This window comes from Polyodon spathula, chromosome 3, assembly GCF_017654505.1.
Source record: "Polyodon spathula isolate WHYD16114869_AA chromosome 3, ASM1765450v1, whole genome shotgun sequence".
NCBI classification, from domain to species: domain Eukaryota; kingdom Metazoa; phylum Chordata; class Actinopteri; order Acipenseriformes; family Polyodontidae; genus Polyodon; species Polyodon spathula.
Genome location: NC_054536.1, coordinates 31,259,611 through 31,282,674, shown reverse-complemented (window position 1 = coordinate 31,282,674; position 23,064 = coordinate 31,259,611). Strand labels below are relative to the sequence as shown.

Genomic DNA, 23,064 nt, shown 5'->3' with positions numbered 1-23,064 from the left:
AAGATGCAAAATATTTTTTATTGTGAAACAAACAAGAAATAAGACAAAAAAACAGAAAACTTGAGCGTGCATAACTATTCACCCCCCCAAAGTCAATACTTTGTAGAGCCACCTTTTGCAGCAATTACAGCTGCAAGTCTCGTGGGGTATGTATCTATAAGCTTGGCACATCTAGCCACTGGGATTTTTGCCCAGTCTTCTAGGCAAAACTGCTCCAGCTCCTTCAAGTTGGATGGGTTCCGCTGGTGTACAGCAATCTTTAAGTCATACCACAGATTCTCAAATGGATTGAGGTCTGGGCTTTGACTAGGCCATTCCAAGACATTAAAAGACATTTGGTGGGCGGCCCTTTCTAAATTTTTTTTTTATAATTTCACTTCACCAATTTGGACTATTTTGTGTATGTCCATTACATGAAATCCAAATAAAAATCCATTTTTAATTCCAGGTTGCAAGGCAACAAAGTAGGAAAAATGCCAAGGGGGGGTCAATACTTTCGCAAGCCACTGTAGCAGCTTGTCGCATTACTAATGGTGACTGTCCATCATTCTGCATTCTCGCTTGGCTGTTGTGTGTAGTTGCTATATTGGTAGTGAATGCGCAGACAGTTTTACAAGGCACAAACAGATTTGCGAAGTGCTCAAAAAACTGCTATATTCCAATGTCTCGCAACTGCTTTGTGTCGTTTTGGAATATCTCTCATTTTGTGCCAAAGCACAATTTTTTTGCGAGGCACAAATTTAGTGAAGAGATTGCACGAAGATCGAAGATCGGGCCCATAGTATTTAATTCATCAAGTAAAACTTTAACCACATCCCAGAAAGCAGTATTGAGTAAAGGACTAAAGTTTATACCGACTAAAAAATACAATGATAAAGATAAACTGGCCACCGAATTAAGAGTGGGAGAGACGCATGAGATTAGCAGAATATTTTTTCATTGAAACTATCTCAGATTCAGAGGGTAATTATGAGCATGGGATTAAGGTTAACAGTACAAGCACTTGGACTCCTCCAGATGGAAGAGATAAATGGTTAGATATGTATATTGAAATAGTTAAACAAGAAATTATAGTAAGACTAAAGAAAAACAATGTAAATTTAATTGAACCAGTATTGAAGAAGAAGCTATCACTGAGTTGTTAAATGACGATGATATAAGTATAAGACCAGCAGATAAAGGATCGGGAATAGTGATAATGAACACAGAGGACTATATGAAATCTGTAGAATGTGAATTAAAGAATATGGATACGTATGAAGAAGTTAAAAGCAATATGATCAATAAATCGGTAAAAGAGGTTAAGGAAATTGCGGAGAGACCATACAATAAAGGCATTATATCAAAAGAATTAAAAAAATACATCCAAACACATAATGCAAGAACAGGCCTAGTAAGAGGAAATCCTAAAATGCACAAAGAAAATCACCCTATGGGAATGATCAGCACGATTGATAATCCAACATACATAATAGCTGGAAGTAGAGGAAATAAAAAATGTGATGAAATAAAATATGTTGGAGAAACTGGATCATTTTTATATAAAATAATTCAGAACCACCTTTCATTAATTAGAAATAAAAAAAAAAAAAAAATGAGTGAACCAATAGTACACACCAGTCAAGGACATGACATAAATGATGTAAAGTTGTTTAGAATAGCTGAAGTTAGACAATGCGACATATAGAAGAATAAAAGACAGTAAATAATTAAATACACTGAACACGGTTATGCCAGCGGGATTCGACAGAAAAGAATGAACTAATATACTCCAATAAATATATAACATTTAAATAAATAAACAAAATTCATTCAAAGTTGTGCATGCTGATGCGCTGGGGAGTCCAAATCAAGGCTGATCCCCAGAGCCAGCATTGCATGATAATATAAATACAAGTTTATATAAAATAATGTTAATTAGAATTAATACAGATTTAAAGATAGAAGTAAAAGTGATGTCACATATAGAACACCATTACATCATTTAAGAATAAATCATGGATTTGAATATAAACAATAACAAGTTGTTGTCGTGCTGTCAAAACCTATAAATACCTCCCTTTAGAAAGATATGTACAACATTTCGAAACGTTGGGCAGCTGCCTCTTACACATGCTGCCTATGGTTTTAACTCTGGCTTGTACAAAAGATTCTGAAACTGTCAAGTAGACAAATGTGAGACTGAGAGTCTGCCCTGCACAGGCAGCAGAAGAAATCACAACAAACCATTACAGCTTGCTCCACCAAATGCACTCCACAAAGGAGCGAATAGTGAACCTAATGTTTGAAATGATCCCTGAGGACACAGAGGTTACTGAAGACACAGAGCTGGGGGAGCTGATAGAGGGGTGCTGTTTTTATTTGTTGAGGCACGAGGCCACTGTAGGGTCCCATAATGATTATCTGTGGGAATGAGGATTTTAAAATGTAGTCTGTCTATAGAGCTGGATATCTAATTATTCTTTACCATAATGAATTGAGAGTATGAAACTTGGGATATGTGGAGGCACCTGTTCTTTATACATTATGCATATGTCAAAAAAAAAAAGTGATGAGCTTGACCAGAGACTTTTTTCACACAGTAATTTAACATTTAAACATGGCAACCAGCATAACAAGAAAGCCACTTGCAGGAAATGGTGTACTTACATACTTACAGGTATTATGTGACAGTGTATGTGAAGTAGGGTTGCAGCGATACAAGGTTTTTCACATCGCGATACAAGCGGAACAGAAAATGGTGATAACGATAAATGATCATCTGGAACTAGAATTGATTTTTGATGTCTTTTAGATAAAAGGAGCTTAACAACAATAACCATATAGAATAGAATCCAAAGAATATATATATATATATATATATATATATATATATATATATATATATATATATATATATATATATATATATGTGTGTGTGTGTGTATGTATATGTAAGCAGTAAGGCACAACAGGGTGTGGGATATACTCTTAATATCCCACACCCTGAAGTGCCTTATTGCGCTTATAAAATGGATCAAACAACATTACATATATTAAAAAAAACAAACATAAAAACAAGTTTTAATTAACAAAAAAGTATTTTTTTATTAAATATCCTTCCACCTCTGCCTGACCTTAGAAAAAATAGTCCCTTGAAACATAAAAAAAACAAAAAAACACAAATGCATCAATTAAAAAATAATTTCAGATGTTAAATTGAACATTGCCATTGAAAGTGCAGTTCTTGTAATTCTTGGTTTATTCATTACATTTTAAAGTAAAATATAGCTGCCCATTTTCATCATGACACAGCACAAATGAGTCCGCACGGTCAGCACAAGACCTGCAATAGTATCAGGTGCATTTAGTTTTTTATTTTTTTTTTAAATAATCCTTTGTTATCCGAGGTAGCAACAGGAGGTATCCATAGCAGATTTGTGCTATAGCTTCACAGTGGCGAGAAAGACGTTATCTGCATGGAATACCCGGTTAAAGTTATTGCGATAAATTCCAATATGTCTGCCGTTTTTGTTTTTAAATTTTAAATTGTTTTTGAAAAAAAGTGCTGACCCGTGGTGATATGCTGTAATATTAACACCCCCATGTGACCTGGTTTGACCAATCGGGATAGAGTATTTAAAATACCCATTTTTATATATATATATATATATATATATATATATATATATATATATATATATATATATTAGCTCAAAGAGCCAGCTGCCCTATATATATACATATTTTTAATTCAGTATGTTAATGTAACATTATTCTGCAGGTTTCATTCAACTTTATGAAACAAAATTAGTTAATTCTGTAGGGTGATTCAAAACATTTGGCTATAGCTGTAATACTGTTATATAAATAAATGAGCCTCTGCTGTGGAAACTGGACTTAAGAGAAGACAATTTTTTTTTTTACATGATGAAACACAGGTTTGTATTCATTTTATTATACCTTTTATATTAATAATTTTGAACTGTGGAGGTTTCTGGGACCGCTTTCTGTTAGTTAGCTAACAGACCCTTCTGTGTAGCAAATTATTAAAAAAAAAAATTGTAAAGAAATTCTAAAACCCAAGTAAATGTGCAAAAACTCACACCCCCAACTGTCCTCACTACAGTAAAAAAAATTATCACTTTATACACACACCTATCTTATGTTACTATAAAACTTTTTAATCTAAAAAATGACTGGATTTGTGAAAATGTTCGTTAGTCAGAAACGCATTGTCTGGTAAAGCTGCAGTAGTCTTATTGCTGAGCATTACATAAGGGATTAACAACAATAAGTGTTGAATCAGGAAAATAATTAACTGTTTTTAGTGCTGTTGGGCATAAGTGGGTGTAATGTTTGAAGAGTGGTTACAGCCAGAAATGCAAAAGCTTAGTTGAAATCTAACGTCCGTGTAATTGATGGAGGTTTACAAAGTGATGATGAAATCTCTTTTGCTACTTTAAAAAAAAAAAAAAAAAGTAGTTCTTGCTGTTTTAAATGAGGAATTAAAAACTACATCTCCGAGAGTGCCACAGCTATCCCAGAACACAACTGGCAGTCAATTAAACTAATACACCTGTTCGTAATTTAAGCATGTATAAAAGGACAGGTTTAAAAGACAAAAGTTGGAAGGTAAGGAACTGTGTATAAACCTGAATGAGCTCCAAAACGTGAGCTAGGATATATTTTAGTTTTCAATAGTTTGTTAAAAGAAGCCGTGTTCCCACTGGAAAAGGGACACCGCTGAACAAATAAACGTACAGGTACCGTCCTGTTTAAACCAATCCTTTGTAGTCGAGCGTGCTTTATCCACCAGAGACAGTGTTGTAAATCCAGAACTGTGTTTAGTTACATCTTAAATAAAGAAGCTTTGTCACAATTTGTAATTGTGAATAAAAAAAAGTTTTACATTGTGTATGTATGATTGTATTACCCTGCTTTTAGCAAACAATATGAAATGCTAAACTGAAATTGCAACTCCTTTTCGAAGTGTTACATTTGAAATGTGCAATACTAATTAACAAGTTGTTGAAATGATTTGTTGCGTAATAAAATGGTATTCGCTTTTATGTTGAATTGTTCTGACTCTCTGTGGGTTCATTAACAATTGTACAATTTTTCCAGTTTTCTGTGGATTCGTAGCATTTATTAATCAACAATACAGTTGTAGTGAAAAGTTTACATACCCTAATGGAAATTTTATAATTTCTAGAAATTTCTAGAACACTGGATGTCTACAATTTGTTTATTTCACCAATTTTTTTCAAAACTCCAAAAATGCTAATTTAAAAATATTCATAACTTTGATGCTATGATAGTATTGTCTACAAGGTGCTAGATATTTCAATATGATAATCCAGAACCTAATTAGAAAATGTTGGATTGTAGGTGAACATTCTTTTAAAGTGTATAAAAGGGTTAGGCATATGATCATTTTTGTCATTCCCAATAAGTCAATATGGGGGAAAAAGTAAAGAGCTATCTGAAGACCTTTTAAAATGATTTATTGTCATAAAGCTGGAGAAGGATACAAGAAGATTTCCAAGCATTTGAGTATCCCAATTTCAACTCATGGTACTGTCACAGCGCTCCCTCGGTCTGGAAGAAAGAAGGTTCTTTCACCAAGAAGTAGAAGAATTGTGAGGAAGGTTAATAACAATCCGAGATTGACTGCCAAAGATATTCAAAGTGAATTGGCAGAAATGGGGTTTCCATTTCAACCATAGGTCGAGTATTGCATAGTGAAGGTCTCAATGGTCACAGGCCAAGGAAAAAGCCACTCTTAGGAAAACATCACAAGGACAGTTGCTTAAAGTTTGCAAAATGGCATTTGAATGATGGATATGAGTTGTGGTCAAAGGTTTTATGGAGTGGTGAAACAAATATTGAGCTATTTGGTCACGCTGATAGTCGTTACGTTTGGAGAAAGTTTGGTGAGACGTACAAAGAAAAGAACACCAGGCCTACTGTCAAGCATGGAGGTGTGAATGTCCTTCTATGGAGCTGTTTTTCCTCTAATGGCACAGGAAATTGAGTTCCAATGCATGCTCAAGTGGATTCCATAGAATACCAAAACATACTGGCCAGTCATCTGAAACCCTCTCTTACAAAACTTGGTTTAAACCGCAACTGGACGTTCCAACATGACAACTATCCAAAGCACACATCAAAGTCAGAATGGAAGAATAAAATCAAGATTCTGGAATGGCTTAGTCAAAGTCCTGATCTAAATCCGATTGAGAATCTTTGGTATAAGTTGAAGAAGGTTGTGCACAAGAGAAGTCCTTAGAATATGAATGAACTGGAACAAATTTGTAAAATGCTCATTGACAAATATCCTCATCGTTTAAAAGAGGTTATTATTGCTAAAGGTGCCTCAACTAGCTATAATTTCACTTTTCAATTGCTGAAATAAATAACTTTAGACAACTATTTCTTGTAACTTTTTTTTTTCACTCATTCACAAAAGCAAAACTTTTGCTACACAAGATTTTTCCTATAATTTGTTTTTGAGAAATGTCTAGAAATGATAAATTTCCATTGGGGTATGTACACTTTTGACTACAACTGTATATCTGCCCCGCATTTCCCTTCTCTTCAAAGCCATTAAGCCACTTTTAGTTCTCGTTGCGTCTTAGTCCCCCTCAATCTAACTTACCACTGTATCTATCTGTCGGCCAAATTTTTGGAAGGTAAATCTATATAATAAATACAATATTCTGTGTTTGGAGAGAGTCTGGATGCTTTATATTGCTATAGCAAGGTGATCAGTAAGGAATACAATACTATTTATTTTATTGGCATTAGTGCAGGATCGGTACAGTTTTTTTTTTTTTTTTTTTAATATTTGTGGACTTTTTTTATTTTATTTTTTTTCTGTGGCAAAGGACAGATTTTAGTGATTGTTGTTTTTTTTTTGTTTGTTTGTTTGCTTGTTTTTTTTCTGGGTCTGTATGCCAAAAAGCTTTGTGTAGATCTGTTTTAAAATATGTTCTCATTTGTTAAAAAGTTTAGTGCAGGTCACAGCTTGTAATCACAACATCGCTGGTAGGCTTCTGATTTGCTCCACGCTGAATCCCATTCATTGTCTGTCATGGCAACTCTTTTGATTGGCTAGCCAGAACTCTCAGTAAAGCTGCTCTAGATATTTAATATAAAATGCATTTTTGGTGGTGATTGCCCTACATAGGAGTAGGATGGGCAAACATTTGTTCCAGCAATGCTTGTTTTCTTTTAAGTAAACGTAAAGGCTGCTGCAATAGCTATGTAAGAAAACAAACAATTTCTTAAGAGCAGCTTTCTGTCTTCACGCAGTTCTTAGAGTTGTAAAGAGAGCCGATATCCTTGCGTGGTTGTGGTGTTGCTGTTTTTGTTTCTTACCTCAACCACCTGCCTGCCTGTCATGAACAAGAGTACAGTCAAAGCAGCACCAAACCACTTGAGAGAGGAGCTGAGAAGAGTGTATACTGTCTAGACCCTGAACTCCCTGCAGCACTGTCTGGAGGGAGAGCTGATGAAACACCAAGTAAACACTCGCTTTTCTTCAAACAGGCACGCTGTTCAGGCTTTAGGCTGGGCTCTGCTTGTGTAACTCCCTGGAAGGGTGGGTTAGCCACAATCCACAATCCATTATAAGGCAGGTCCCCATTGGAACCTATTAGCATTAGCTACACTTTCACATTTTGCCAAGAGTGTAGATCTCGCACTCAGAATGTCAATGACAAAGCATTCTTAGAACCACAACAGGGTTTTTAAAAAACAGACCAAGTACATTAATATCAGTTTTATTATTATTATTTTTTGATTGAATTACTTTTAATATGTTTAGTAGTGTTTGATAGCTACCTCCAATTAAGTTGAGTGTACTTTCTCTTGCACTGTTTGTACGACAGACACAAAGTGTGTGTGAAAAGTACATTCTATATACAGTATCACCCAGACTTACCTACACAAAGAACAACCAGCGAGTCAAGGGACCTAATTGTTTAAGGATCTTTGTGACTCGTTCTTGTGTTCCCTAGCTTTAATGGAGCCTAGTACTTCATTTTTGTGGTCCCTGGTTTGTGTTTTTTCTATTACTTTTAATTACTTTCTTAATATTGCACCCATCACTTCAGATACTTGATGATAGGATAATCTTAATGTGAGACGTGTGAGTAAATACATGAAAAAATAAAATTATTTTAATTTGTTACATGAAAAAATGACTGGCGTGAGGGAGGGAGCGCTATATCAAACAAAAATAATATTCTTCCGTGCACCTTTCACCTTCTCAGTCCTCTGTGGATCAGCCATCATACTGCTTTCTTACTCCCTCCAGCCCCGTAACCCCGCCTGTATTTCAAAGACCAACTGGAACACAGTAGCGCATACCTTTTACTATGCAAAGCCCCGCCCCTGTAGTCAGTGGAACACCAATCCCAAACTGACAAGTGTAGCTACAATTCACTTGACTCGAGTGACCGGGACCTACATACTCACACTTCCACCCCTCACCAAGGTGACTTCTGTCATGGTCATGTGATCATGGTAAGGGAAGTCCCAAATTAGCTTGGTGCATTCTACTGCCGGGAGACTGAATTACAAACGGAAACCCCTTTGACTCATCACACCTAATTCAACAAATAAAAAAATTCAAGGTAGTCAAATCCATCAATTCACTCTCTTCATCATTGCATTTTAAGCAGGACAGAAACTTGTTTTGATCTTTACTGATACACTACACCAGGCAAAATTCATTGAAATGAACCAAAAAAATGTTTTTGCAACATGGTTGTTGAATTACACAACTTTCCAGAGTAGCTAGTGTAGCAAACGTAGACCTTTTGCTTTAAAAAAAATTAAAAAATGTAAATAAAGACATTTAAAATGAACAGATGAACTACTGTACCTACCCAAATTTCAAAACATGGACTCGGTTGCAGAAAACTGTGTCAATATTTTGAAAGGGGTCCTATGGTGTTGAAGGAGTTGCCTTGACAACAAGTTGTGTTGTGGGTGGAGCTGTGCGACTGGTCTAGACTCCATTCACATGTTGATTCTACTGTTTGGTGCTGCTTGGGTGCCCTGTGCCTCGGTTTCTGTTGCATAAAACACTGGATCTCAGTGGAGAGGGTTTGGAGTGAAAGAACTCTGTTCTGGAAATGAGGGATAGAACAGCTTTCGACAGTGAATTGCAATTGTAAATTCTTCTAGTCTGACCGCAGGTCCAGCGCTAAGGCTGCACAGTGAGTAACCTAACAGGTGGGCTTTGAACTCAGGCTACTGAAAGTCTGAGCAGATCACAATCCAGGAAGAAGGCAGCCTGACCTTGTTGCCAGTATCCAGCAGTGTGACATCAAACCACAGTAAACTAGAATGTGGCTTTAAGGAACCTTAATGACTGTGTTGCATTGCTCCTTGTAAACCTCTGTAACTGTTAAAAACAGACCCCTTGTATCCTCACAATGCTGTATTGTATTGAAGATTTAAACCAAACCCTTGAGAACCAGCACTTGATTTATTGGAAGAATGGGTTTATTGTATCTACATTGATTTAGACCCATGGGATATCCTGTAAAAATAACTACTCTGGAATGTGCCAGGGTATGTATTTTTATATCCACTTTGTGGGAATGTCAATGGTGCTTTTTTTCTAAAGCTGTAGAATGAGAGCACTCTCTGTGCTCTAACTGTGGGTACCTGCCCTCTAAAGGCAGAGTCCAGTAGCTAGCAATTCCTTAATAACAGGCATGCAGTATTCACATACATTACTTTGTGGGGGGTTGGGGAGGTGGGGAGTGGTTCCACACACATTCTAAGTTGAGAGTTCAGAATGTCAGTCACTCCCCCTTGTTACCCCACAGCCTTGGAAGCCATGAGTTGCTCAGTGTACTGTAAATGTGTAGTGCTTAAGTCTTTCAATATGTTTCACCTGGAATTCTCACCCCAAGGATCTATACCTACTTATGTAGGTATGTCTAACAAAATTCCTATATATAAGAAGAGAACTACTTATCTATTTGTGATGAATCTTGCTAAGGACATTCTTTAGCACAAATTATTCGTAATATTGAACTTGAAGTTTGTCCAAAGGAACAATGGAATGACCCATAGTGCACTGATTATATCTGCAGTTTCTGATGGTCTTCCTCTCTCCCTTTCCAGCTACCCTCTTCTGAAGCTGCCTCTGCCCGGGACTGGCCCAGAGGAGTACACGACAGCCGTGCGGGACTACAGTCCTCCCCCCTCCGACCCCCACCCCCTACAGGCGGACCCCAGCGACAGGCCAGACTGGGTGAGACCCCATCTGTTTATTTGGGGGAATTAACTACCATTTGGTAGTCATATGTCGTGTGTGTTTGTTTTTTTTTTTTTTTTGTAAGGCATTTTAATTTTTCCATCCTACCAAAGGGGAACATTACTTCAAGCTTCTGCCGATAGGGTTAACATGGATTCCAGTCGGCTTTTCCAGCCAGTAACATGTCATTTTTAGAAGTATATTGCAAGATTACTTAATGGCATAATCACTGTGTTTTATTTCAAATTAAGTTTACAAATACAAGCACAAAACCAAATAATATTTAACAGAAGAAAAGATAATCCTGCTTGGGGTAAGAAAATTGATTTAAAAACCTTGGTTAGCCTCCGTCTAGATCTTATGTGCACTCGGTTCTTCATCAAATGCTGTGGCCCTACTTGTTTGTCTCCCATACAGGAGGAAGTTTGTGAATGTATTCTCTCTTGTTCTGTGTCTGCAGTACGTGGGTCCGCCGGTGGCCTATATCCAGCAGGTCCTAGTGAAGGCCGTGGTGTCTCCGTGGGACCAGAGCCTCCTTCCTGTGGACATCTTTCGCTCTCCACTGGCACAGGTTTTCCAGCTTGTGGAGGAGATTCGCAACCATGTGCACAGAGACAGGTAACCCCACAACATGACTCGGAAGAACATGTTATGAAAGAGAGGCCAATCTAAGCTCGTCCGGTTCCTAGTAGCTGATTGATCTCAAAACGTTGTCAAGATGTGGTCTTAAAGAATCAACAACATAACAAAGTAGTCCATTCTGTACCCTCACTACTCTCTGTGTGAAGAAGTGTCTCCTTCCCTCTGTCATAAGTCAGTCTCCACTTAATTTTCAACTGTCCTCTGGTCCTAGTTTCTGTGCTGTGTTTAAAGTATCATCCACAACTGTGGTGAGAGAGACAGGTAACACAATTGCCTGCCAACAGCACATCTCAAATACTGTAATAGATATGCTCCACCCTCTCACCCTTTCACCCTTCACCCCGCAGTACCGGCTCTCGCAGCCTGGAGGAGCTGTGTCTCCAGGTGACAGACTTACTGTCCGGACTGAAGAAGGTGCAGAGCCAGCTCCCGGAGCATGGCTGCCTGCTCATCTCTCCTGGAAACTTCTGGCAGAATGAGCGTGAGCGATTCGACTCCGACGCTGACATCATCCGCACCGTGCACCAGCACGAGCCCAAGGGCCTGCACACCTCTGCCACAGTCAAAGGTATAGACAGGGGGCGCCACAGAGCAGGGAAAATTAGGTTCAGTTCAAATTAGGGATGTTAATAGTTTAGCATTTATAGGTCAAACAATTTCCAAGTGTGAACATTTAGAATGTTCCGATAGTTTGTTTAACAATTGTCAAAGATATTCATAATGTACGCAGTATGTGAAAGTCTGTGCGTTGACAATAACATTGACATTATGCATGTGTTTTATAGCAGTATTGACAGTTTGTGTGTTTATGTTGTAGCAGTTTTGTGATTGCGTGTGATTTGTAGCGGTGTTGAGAGTCTGTGTGTGTTTTTGTAGTGTATTGATAGTCTGTATGTTGTAGCAGTATTGACAATCGGTGTGTGTTTTGCCACTGTACTGACAATCTGCGTGTTTCAGATTTGTTGTTTGGAGTTCCAGGGAAGTACAGTGGGTTGAGTCTGTACAACAGGAAGCGGGTAGTGTCCTACACTGTCACCATCGCATTGCAGAGCTACCATGCCAGGTGAGCGGAAACAAGCTGCATGCATGCAGCAGAGGCACACACCCGCATGCACACACAAGCACACACACCTACGCATTACTGTTTATTGACTTTCATTATATTATACCTTATGATTCCTGATTCCAACTCCAAAGAACAGAAAAGCTGAATTCAAAAGAATGCCTCACACACACACACACATTGTTCTTGAACTTCAGAAGCTGGTGTAACTTGTCATTTTAGTAAACAGTCATGTCACAGCTGGTTGAGGTTAATGCCCTGGAGTGCCAGTCCCTCTCACCCTCTCCTCTCCTCCTGTCCCCAGGTTCCTGAGTAGTCTGCGCTCCCGGCTCAAGCAGCTCCACCCCAGTGTGAACTGCAGCCTGCGCGAGGACCAGATGGTTCATGTCCACTTCAAAGAAGAGATCGGCATCGTGGAGCTCATCCCCCTCGTTACCACATACATCATCCTCTTCGCTTACATTTACTTCTCAACACGTGGGTATTCCTCAACCTCATATTTACCCTCACCCTCACACACCCTCAGACACTCTCACATACTATACAGCATCCTCTTCATGTACGTGTACTTCTAAACACATGGGTATTCCTCACCAGTATCCCCTTTGCTTTCATCGTATATATTACATTTGGGTTTGATTTACTCTGAGTTCAATTTTGAAGCATATTCTTCAACTACAGGACACGCAATGTACAAATTACTAAACTAGCATAATGTACCAAACAGTATACATCTCTTGTATCCCTTGCTTGTAAAGGTAAACTGGGATGGTCTCTTCATAGAAGATTTCCCCAAATATGGCCCCATTTTATTTAGTATTTATAAATGAGCCTTAATACTCCAAAATAAGTATTCCAAAATGCAGTAGCTAAACAGACAAGGGAGAAGTGAGCCGTGGTGGTGCTGAGTCCTGGGATCTGGTATCACAGGGGTACTTTGTGTTGTGTGGGGAGTGTGCTGCTCCGGTGCTGAGTGTGTGTGTGTGTGTGTGTGTTTGTCACAGGGAAGATCGACATGGTGAAGTCCAAGTGGGGTCTGGCCTTGGCGGCTGTGGTGACGGTGCTGAGCTCTCTGCTCATGTCGGTGGGTCTCTGCACGCTCTTCGGACTCACGCCCACACTCAACGGAGGGTAGGTCCTGTCTTTTAATTACCATTCATTACAACACTTTCTTTAAATAGCAAAGGCCGCAGCAGTGGTGCTGTACATTTTGTAAATGCTTTTCAAGTTCCGCTGATCACTCGGTCACATGTGAGGCCCTTTTTACACACCTTTACCAGAGGACATTTCTGGGTTCCAGGAAGGACTCACAGGCTCTCTTAAGCTTCTGAGAGCTTAATTTCCTTTTGCTTTTCTTTTCCAGCTAATTCAAAATGATTGCTAAGGGGTAGCTTGGCTTGGGGTGAGGAAAACATTATGTCAGAGTAAGAAACATGCACAGCCATAAAATCATTTTCATGCTAAAAAATGTTTTTAAAGAGCTTTGAGACAGACTTTAAAGTATAAGTGTAAGGAGTTGTCAGGATGTTAACAACGAAAATAACAATTACAGGTACGTTATTTAAGCAGTTGTAACAACATCTGGGCATGTTTAATGCTATATTTTTCGGAACCCCACTACTTACTGTTACATTTTTACCGGTAAATATCAGTATTTACCAAATAAGGTGGTAAATGTCAGAAATTATGAGGACATAGATTGCTTTTTAGACCTTTACCGGTTAATATCATGATTTATAGGAACTTACTGGTAAATGCAGGTATATGAACAGGATGGCTTTGCTAGTGACATCAGACCAGGAACTGAATGAACACAGTCTGTTTAGTGAATGTGAATGCACTGCTTGTGCCGGTTTATTATAAATAAAAAGATTTAACAAAACCGAAACACACTGAACAAACAAAACAAAACAAACTCTCTCCCAAACGGGACGAAACAAACAAACCAGCATCGTGCTGGTCCTTCAATATGAGTAGCAGCTGTTATTAATTCTCTCCTCTCTCCTCCCTCCTCACTGTATACCCAACCCTGTGTGCGTGAAACAATTCATTGTATTATACAACTGTGCCGAGACTTGATTGCTAATCAATCATTCACATGAATCTCGGCACAGTCTGCATGTGGACTAATTGTGCACTTCCCCTGCCCCCGTACAAATACCCATTTTAATCTGCGCATGACGTGATTGTGCAATCCCTGTGCCTAAATACAAATATATACACAGTTTACATCACCTGTGCTATATAACCCACACTTTGTGCACCACTACAGTAATACATATAAACGTATCAATCAATGAGTTTGATAGAAGAGGATAATATTTGCACACAGGCCCGATCTTGATACACCTGCACACGAGGAAGCAGTTCTAATGTGAGCTGGCTACTTTTATGTCATTCACTCCAAATAAACACAAATAGAAGCTGTTTCTGAGCACACAGAAATGCAGTAATATAGAAGAGAAAAGGCTAGTCAATGCCATTTAACAAAGAAGGCTCTGAATTTGAAGACAAAACCACTGGGTGCTTTATTTATCAATGAACATTGATGAATATTGGAATACTGGTCTAGTTACCACAAAAAAACACAAAACTGCTTAGTCATGGCCCCATGTTATCAATTCCTGATAAAGCAATCCCAAGTTTATGGTCTGTCCCACTAATCATTTGCAAATTATTAATTTAAACCCCATGGATCGATGAAAACTCCAGGCTCGCTCTTGACCTTGCATGCGGGGGCCCTCATTGATTCTTGTCACTATAAATCCAGGTACATTATCACTGACAGACACTGCATTCTGCGTAAGGTCTATTTATGATCATTGTTATGCAGCAAATACTACCTTGCTCCCATCACCCCAAATGTAGGATTTGCAAATATCTTGAATTGCATTAAATAAAATAAAAAAGTAACAGGTTTCTACTTTCAGTATAGTTGTAGTCTTTCTGGTCTCTGCTACTTATCCAGCCAAAGTTAGAGCAAACTGTATTCACAGAGAGCATTCAAAAGGTAAACATTGGCTAAAAAAGATTTTATTTTTCAAAAACCGTACCTAAGCAAAAATCTAAAACATGAAAATTAGATTGTCTTTAAAGTAGATGTCATTGTTATGCTGGTAGTAATTTCCGATTCAGTTAATAGAGCGCGCACTCAGAGTCCATCGTTTACTAATGATCAGATCAGAAACGCTATGACGTCGTCCTGTGTTGCTAGGTGACAGATGGGGTGAGGTTGTTGCACCACTGAGCTCCCACGAATCGCCTGCCAGGGCAAGAAACACTTGTCTGTACACCTTCAAGGCTGCAAATCTGTTTTTTTTTTTATTTCTGTTTTTTTATTAAGGCTTTATTACGTATAACTGACCTTCTCTAACACATATACACACATCCTGCTGTGTGTCTCAAAGCCGTTCTAGTAAATTAACTGTCATACTGTTAGATGCTGCTGCTGGTGACCAGACATTGAACGATAAAAGCAGATAACGAGTCCTTAGTCCAAGGACAGGACAACAAAGTAACTGCTGCTTTTTTTCTTACAGCGAGGTGGCTACAAGCGACCAATCTTCAAAATCTGCACCTTTTCGCTTTCCACTAATGTTCCTATTTGATATTCCGTACTGGCTTGGCAGTACGGAATATCAAAGTGTTTGTGTTCTTTTGGCTTCATTTGATTTACACACACTCATCACTTCCTCTTTATTGCTCCCTTTTTATTATCTGACTTTCACTTCAAAAAAAATGTATTGAAAATTACTGACGGGCTCTTATACAGGGAAATATAGGACTTATACAGTTTACAGTCAACTTGCCTGCCTAACAGTGCATAAACCAAATTGAAATATGGAGGCAGCACAGTACTATGCAGCGTTCTCATGCAGCAAGTTCTTGGGAACACACCGGGGCCACAACACTCAGTAACTTCCCATCCCTTTCTCTCTCTCGCTGTCGGTCTCGCTCTCTCTCTACAGGGAGATCTTCCCCTACCTAGTGGTTGTGATCGGCCTGGAGAACGTGCTGGTCCTCACCAAGTCTGTGGTGTCCACCCCTGTCGACCTGGAGGTCAAGCTGCGCATTGCACAAGGTGAGAGACGAGGCTGTTGCAGCACATGTACACAGCACAGACTTACACTGAATTGTGAAGCAACCCAACACTTTCTGTAACCACTGAACTCCTCAACCTCCCCTCCCTTCCACACTGCAGCCCAGCACTCTAACCACGAGCTCCTCAACACCCCCTCCCTTCCACACTGCAGCCCAGCACTCTAACCACGAGCTCCTCAAACCCCCTCCCTTCCACACTGCAGCCCAGCACTCTAACCACTGAGCTACTCAAACCCACTGCCTTCCACACTGCAGCCCAGCACTCTAACCACGAGCTCCTCAAACCCCCTCCCTTCCACACTGCAGCCCAGCATTCTAACCACGAGCTCAACCTCCCCTCCTTTCCACACTGCAGCCCAGCATTCTAACCACGAGCTCCTCAAACCCCCTCCCTTCCACACTGCAGCCCAGCACTCTAACCACGAGCTCCTCAAACCCCCTCCCTTCCACACTGCAGCCCAGCACTCTAACCACGAGCTCCTCAAACCCCCTCCCTTCCACACTGCAGCCCAGCACTCTAACCACGAGCTCCTCAAACCCCCTCCCTTCCACACTGCAGCCCAGCACTCTAACCACGAGCTAAGGCACTCATATTTATTGTTGCTTTACCCACGGACAATACAGTACAGTAGAGAACTGGGTCAGCTCTCTTGCTAAAGCTGTGTAGGATGCTTTTTCCAGAAGTTGCGAGGGACTTCCCTTTGCAGTGTCACTGCTGATAATGAGTTCAAGAGTCCAGGTGTCACCAGGTTTATTCCTGCAGGCTAATAAATGCACTGTGCCAGATACATCAAGGTCTTCAAGTTAATCTCTTTACATTCACTTCTCTGAATTAAATGGAACTGATGAGTGGGTTTTGATTTTGTTAGGTTATTTGGTGGAGGTTTTGATTTTACTCTAACTGAAAATGAGCTATATAATACAGGGTTCTAGGATGGATAATGTCTGTTTAAAGTCCTGTGACTCATTTATATATTGACTTATTGATGGTATACAAATTATAAAATCCAGCTCGATCTGTTTTCTGTTCAATTACACGCTATAGTAAACTGTGCTGTGAGATTTAAATAGGATTGTCAGTTAATAAAGAATGAAAGAAAATCTGCATTGCACAGTACTCGGTGGCTGTCAGAGTAGTGCATAACAGCATGTACAAAATAAGTTAGGACAATGCTAATTAGGGATGGTAACAGTTTAATTGTTTTGAAAATGTTGATTGTTTAGAATTTAGAAATTGTCAAAGATATGCATATAAATATAGAGGTCAGGTCAGCAGCAGTGTTTATACAGTGTGATGTCTACAGTGAATGGGTCATTTTATGTAGTTTTATCTGCCATAATGTTGCAGTGTGTCAGTAACAGCGCTCTTTCCGTCGATATTGAAAACCTAACTACAGGTTGTATTCGTTACACTGGGTTTTATTTTTTTTTGGAGTGGGGGAGCTGAGTGAGATAAAGCAGATAGGGGGTCCAAAGGTAAGAGGGAACTCACACACAGACTCAGTGCATTGCTTGGATTTCCGTTGGCCGAGCATGCCCCCTACAGTCTCTGTGTGCTCATGGATCTCTGAACTACTTTTACTCTGAACCAGAAAACCTCTTCAGTGATGAGAGGGTAGGTCAGAGTGAGGGATAACGTATGCCCTGCGGAACAAACCCTGTTTTTACTCACAATGATTATTTTTCACCCACAGAGCCATATGTTTATGCAAGTGCAATTAAGCAGTTTGGGTGATTTATTTAAGTAATTTAGTTTGATGGATTTTGGCAAAGCCGGTATTGCGATGCCGCACGGCCACAAGCTGGCCATTGAAATATGAGGAATAAATATGCCTTGGAATCCCTCACACATGGTATCAAACGCCTTGGCATTGCTAAGGGCTGCAGGATTATTATTTCAAAGCAAAACTGCCAGTAATTCTGTATCTCCATCTGGAATGTGGCAGTAGCTTTCCTTTTGTAGCATTGAAAGTTTTTTAACTGTGGAGGGGAAAAAAAGACAGGAGCTCATTTCTTTCCTTTGTATTAGTTTGTTATTTAGCGGATATTGCTAAGGGCTTAGGTAGGTAAGGATTAAAGACATAATTAGCATTGTCAGCCTCTGAACAATTGCAGTATACGCAACTAGACACAAAACGCAACGTAGAACCAGGGCGCGTGGCAAAAAATGTAGAAGCTATTGTTTTCAATCAAGGAATTCACAACGAAGGCGGGGCGCATACTACCAGCAGCCAATCAGGTAAAAGTTCCCCAAGAGAAGACGGCCCTCACAGTTCGAACAAACAAGATGGAGGAAGAAAAGTTGATACGTGTCCGAGCATCCAGAGCTGTTCAAATTCAACTTTTTTATTTTATTTCAAGTAAACAGACAAACAAACACGAACATGTTTCAGTTCTCATGGACCTTCATTAGTGTATGGCTAGAGAGCTCTCCTCTGTTTAAAAAAAAAAATAAAGGTATTTTCCCCTGTTAATTTTGGAAAATATTTAGTTTAGTAGCTGAAGTAGCAACATGAGATCCTACACAACTCATGTAACTGTTAAATGACTAACAGAAAAACTTTGAATACCCCAACAAATCAAATTAGCCCATTTTAATGTACAGTGCCTGTAGAAAGTCTACACCCCCTTTCAAATTTTTCACCTTTTTTTTCTTTTTATAGCCTGGAATTAAAAGGCATTAAAATAGTGGTTTTTTTTTTCATTTATCTACACATCCTACCCCACAACTTCCAAGTGAAAAAAAGATTCTAGAAATTTGCAGAAAATTAATTAAAAATAAAAACTGAAATTGCTTGGTTGGATAAGTGTCCACCTCCCTTGTAATAGCAATCCTAACTTAGCACAGGTGTAACCAGTCACCAGTAACCTTCAAGTTAAGTGCCCTCCACCTGTGTTAAATTGTTGTGATTCACATGATTTCAGGATAAATTCAGCAGTTCCTGTAGGTTCCCTCTGCTGGGTAGTGCATTTCAAAGCAAAGACTCAACCATGAGCACCAAGGCGCTTTCAGAAGAACTCTGAGACAAAGTTATTGAAAGGTGCAGATCAGGGGATGAGTATAAAAAAAAATATGAAAGACTTGAATATCCCTTGGAGCATGGTCAAGACAATTATTAAGAAATGGAAGGTGTATGGCACCACGAAGACCCTGCCTAGATCAGGCCGTCCCTCCAAACTGGATGACCGAGCAAGAAGGAGACTGATCAGAGAGGCTACCAAGAGGCCAATGGCAACTTTGCAAAAGCTACAGGCTTTTATGGCCAAAGACTGGTCAAAGTGTGCATGTGACAACAATGTCCCAAGCACTCCACAAATCTGGCCTGTATGGTAGGGTGGCAAGAAGGAAGCCATTACTCAAGAAAGCCCACCTTGAATCCCATTTGAAGTATACAAAAAAACCACTTGGGAGATTCTGTAGCCATGTGACAAAATGTTTTGTGGTCTGATGAAACTAAAATGGAACTTTTTGGCCTAAATGCAAAGTGTTATGTTTGGTGCAAAACCAACACAGCGCATCGCCCAAAGAGCACCATCCCTACAGTGAAGCATGGTGGTGGCAGCGTCATGTTATGGGCAGGTTTCTCATCAGCAGGGACAGGGGCACTTGTCAGGATAGAAGGGAAAATGAATGGAGCAAAGTACAGAGAAGTCGTTGAGGAAAATCTGCTGCACTCTGCAAGAAAGCAGGAACTGTGTTCGCCTTTCAGCATGACAACGACGCAAAGCACACAGCCAAAGCTACATTGGAGTGGCTAAGGAACAAAAAGGTAAATGTCCTTGAGTAGCCCAGTCAGAGCCCCGACCTAAATCCAATCGAAAATTTGTGGCATGACTTGAAAATTGATGTTCATCAACGCTCCCCAAGGAACTTGACAGAGCTTGAACAGATTTGTAAAGAGAATGGTCAAATATTGCCAAATCTAGGTGTACAAAGTTGGTAGAAACCTATCCCAATAGATTCAAAGCTGTAATTGCTGCCACAGGTGCTTCCACCAAGTATTAACTTAGGGGGGGAAGAATTATCCAATTTTGATCTTTCAGTTTTATATTCTTATAATATGATTTTTTTCTCAATAAAACTTTTTTCTTTGTAAAAGTGAGGAGTATGGTGTGTAGATAAGCAGAAAAAAATCCTTATTTACATGCTTTACATGCATGAAACTCTGAGTCACTGACAGAACAAAATGCGAAAAAAGTTCAAGGAGGTGTAGACTTTCTATAGGCACTGTGTGTGTGTGTGTGTGTGTGTGTGTGTGTGTGTGTGTATGTGTGTGTGTATATATATATATGTGTGTGTGTGTGTATGTGTATATATATATATATATATATATATATATATATATATATATATATATATATAATATATATATATATATATTAACTTAAAAAGTAAAAAAGAGAGTCTGTGTAATTACATAGTACCGGTCACCACAGTAATTCACCACAACAACTAATTCCTTTTAAAATGTATACATTTAAAAAAAAAAAAATTAACAAAAAAATAATAATTCCCCCAGTTCTGTCATCTATGCTGCTTGTGAATCCTGCATTCAATACATACATGTGTGATATTCATAACAGGCCACCCACCTGCTTTACCCCTTGCCATTTTCGGTGTGAAAGGGGTCAGCGGCAACACAAAAGCGATGTGCAAGGAGTCTGCTCCGGTCATGTCCGGTGAGAACACTCCTTCACGCTGAATCTCCTCCCTCCAGGTCTGAGCAACGAGAGCTGGTCCATTATGAAGAACATGGCCACAGAGCTGGGCATCATCCTGATTGGCTATTTCACTCTTGTCCCGGCTATCCAGGTAACCTACCAGTATGTCTTATGAGTTGAATGTGTTATTGATACCTGAATATATCTGCAGCTGCCTGGAACAGACCTCCTGTTTCCTTATCCTCCATTTCCAAAATTAGCTCGAAATAGATCGGAGTTGAACAACAACCATTCATTTAACTGGCCAAGCACTAATGGGCCGAATGGCCTCTTTTTCTTTTATAAATGTCGTTATGAAGTTTTGTAACTGTGTGTGCCTCCCCAGGAGTTCTGCCTGTTTGCTGTGGTTGGCCTAGTCTCAGATTTCTTCCTGCAGATGTTTTTCTTCACTACCGTCCTCTCCATCGATATCCGACGTATGGAGGTAAAAGAAGTGTGTGTGCGTGTACGCATGCACCTTTAGTACCTATAGGGTTAAAAAAAGTCCTTGCAAGATAGGAAAACCTGACAAAACCTTCATTATGAGGTTATAGCTTTGTATCTGTAAACTTATCTTTTTAAACATGAACAATTATTTTTAAAATAAATTATTTTAGATGCAACTTTCATTATTGTGGCGATCACCTGGCAATGCTAAACCTACAGAAATATGCATCATTCTAACAAAATGTAATTCAATTGTGTTAATATTCAACCATTCAGTAGGCTGTTCATTGAATAGTGAATGGTTGGTCCTTGTATTCTTATTACACCTTCCTTCCCCCTCCCGCCACAGCTTGCAGACTTGAACCGGCGCCTTCCTGCCGAGGCTTGTCTGGCTTCCCCTAAGCCCTCATCTTTGTGCCCGCGGGAGGCCCAGCAGCAGCGGTACGAGAGGCCGCCCCCCCTGCGCCCCTCCACGGCCCACACCATCACCCTGCAGCCCTCCTCCTTCCGAAACCTCAGGCTGCCCAAGAGACTGCGCGTCATCTACTTCCTCGCCAGGACCCGCCTCGCTCAGCGCATCATTATGGTGAGGGAAGAGGGGAGGGCCTGTGTGAGCAAGGGTGGGAGAGAGGAGGGGCTATATGAGAAAGGTTGGGAGACATTGGGCATACGGGTTTTTTTTTTCGCTGTTTTTTCACATTTGCTTTGTATCTGACTCAGTTACACCTGTTTGTAATGCTTAGTTTAATATCTGCCTCTCCCCATCGCCTCATCTCTCTCTCCCTCCCTCTCTTTTTCTCCATTGCGCTCCTTTCTCCCCACTTCTCCATCGCTCCTCTTTGTGCCCCTTGTTCTTTCTCTATCTCCCAGGCTGGCACAGTGATCTGGATTGGGATCCTGGTGTACACGGACCCTGCCGGTCTACGCACCTACCTAGCAGCCCAGGTGTCTGAGCAGAGTCCCCTAGGCGAGTCAGGGGGGCTGCCCCCACTATCAGTGCCCCCTGTGTTTCCTGGGGGGGACCCCGAGAGCAAACTGACAGTGCTGCCCCACCCTGAGCCCACCCCCTTGTTGGAGAACCAGTCCCGGGACCAGCCGCGTCCCCCCTGGGCCAGTCAGAGAGATCAGCCCCCAGGCCAAGACAACACTCCAGAGATCTCCTGGAGCCCCCCTGACGAGGAGACCTGGAGGAGGCTGTCCTTCAGACACTGGCCCTCCCTCTTCAGCTACTACAACATCACACTGGCCAAGAGGTAAGGGCCCTCTCTGTCTGGCTGTCCGTCTTCCTGAACATCTTTCTGCCTGCTTGGATGTCTGTCTTTGTCAGTCCTTCGTCTCTCTGCCTGTCTTCCCACTTAGTGCTTGTCTCTTTCCCTGTCTGCTTGCCTGCCTTTCTCCCTGCCTGTGTGCCAGTGTCAAGAGTGATGTGTTGTTCTTTCTCTATGTCTATGCAGGTACATAAGCATCCTGCCAGTGATCCCCGTCTCGTTTTACTTGAGTGCTGAGGAAGCCGTGGAGTCCAGACACCCCCAGGACACGCAGCGCTTCCACTCCTCCTTCCCAGCCTTTGACATGCGGGCGGAGCATGCCGCTGAGCCCCCTGGCAAGACCGTGAGTCAGCCTGACTTCACTTTGTACAAGTGAGTGCACTCAAACCTCATCAGTATTGCAAAAAACATTAGGAATCATGCATGAGAAATCAGTCCATCACCAGCATTCCAGTGCATCTTGTGTTATGTATAGATACCACCCTGTGCATCTTTGTTTTTGTGATTTTAGAAGTTAATACACTGTGTATTGAGTGTCTCTTATTATAGAAGATATCCTTTTGCACAGTTTGAGCAGCCAG

The 23,064-nt window shown here is 40.3% G+C and overlaps 1 protein-coding gene across 4 annotated transcripts in view; it reads left to right on the top strand.

The window, feature by feature from the left end:
- The window catches only part of LOC121312979 (sterol regulatory element-binding protein cleavage-activating protein-like), a 66,826-nt gene that overhangs the window by 26,518 nt on the left and 17,244 nt on the right, over positions 1–23,064 (top strand). For all 4 annotated transcript variants that reach the window (XM_041245029.1, XM_041245032.1, XM_041245030.1 and 1 more), the window contains exons 3-14: positions 10,129–10,258; positions 10,722–10,879; positions 11,251–11,471; positions 11,861–11,966; positions 12,271–12,443; positions 12,971–13,097; positions 15,935–16,047; positions 20,786–20,880; positions 21,115–21,213; positions 21,565–21,801; positions 22,086–22,468; positions 22,670–22,855. In XM_041245029.1, the coding sequence (XP_041100963.1) occupies positions 10,129–10,258; positions 10,722–10,879; positions 11,251–11,471; positions 11,861–11,966; positions 12,271–12,443; positions 12,971–13,097; positions 15,935–16,047; positions 20,786–20,880; positions 21,115–21,213; positions 21,565–21,801; positions 22,086–22,468; positions 22,670–22,855 (2,028 nt within the window). The remainder of the gene's footprint in view (positions 1–10,128; positions 10,259–10,721; positions 10,880–11,250; positions 11,472–11,860; positions 11,967–12,270; positions 12,444–12,970; positions 13,098–15,934; positions 16,048–20,785; positions 20,881–21,114; positions 21,214–21,564; positions 21,802–22,085; positions 22,469–22,669; positions 22,856–23,064) is intronic.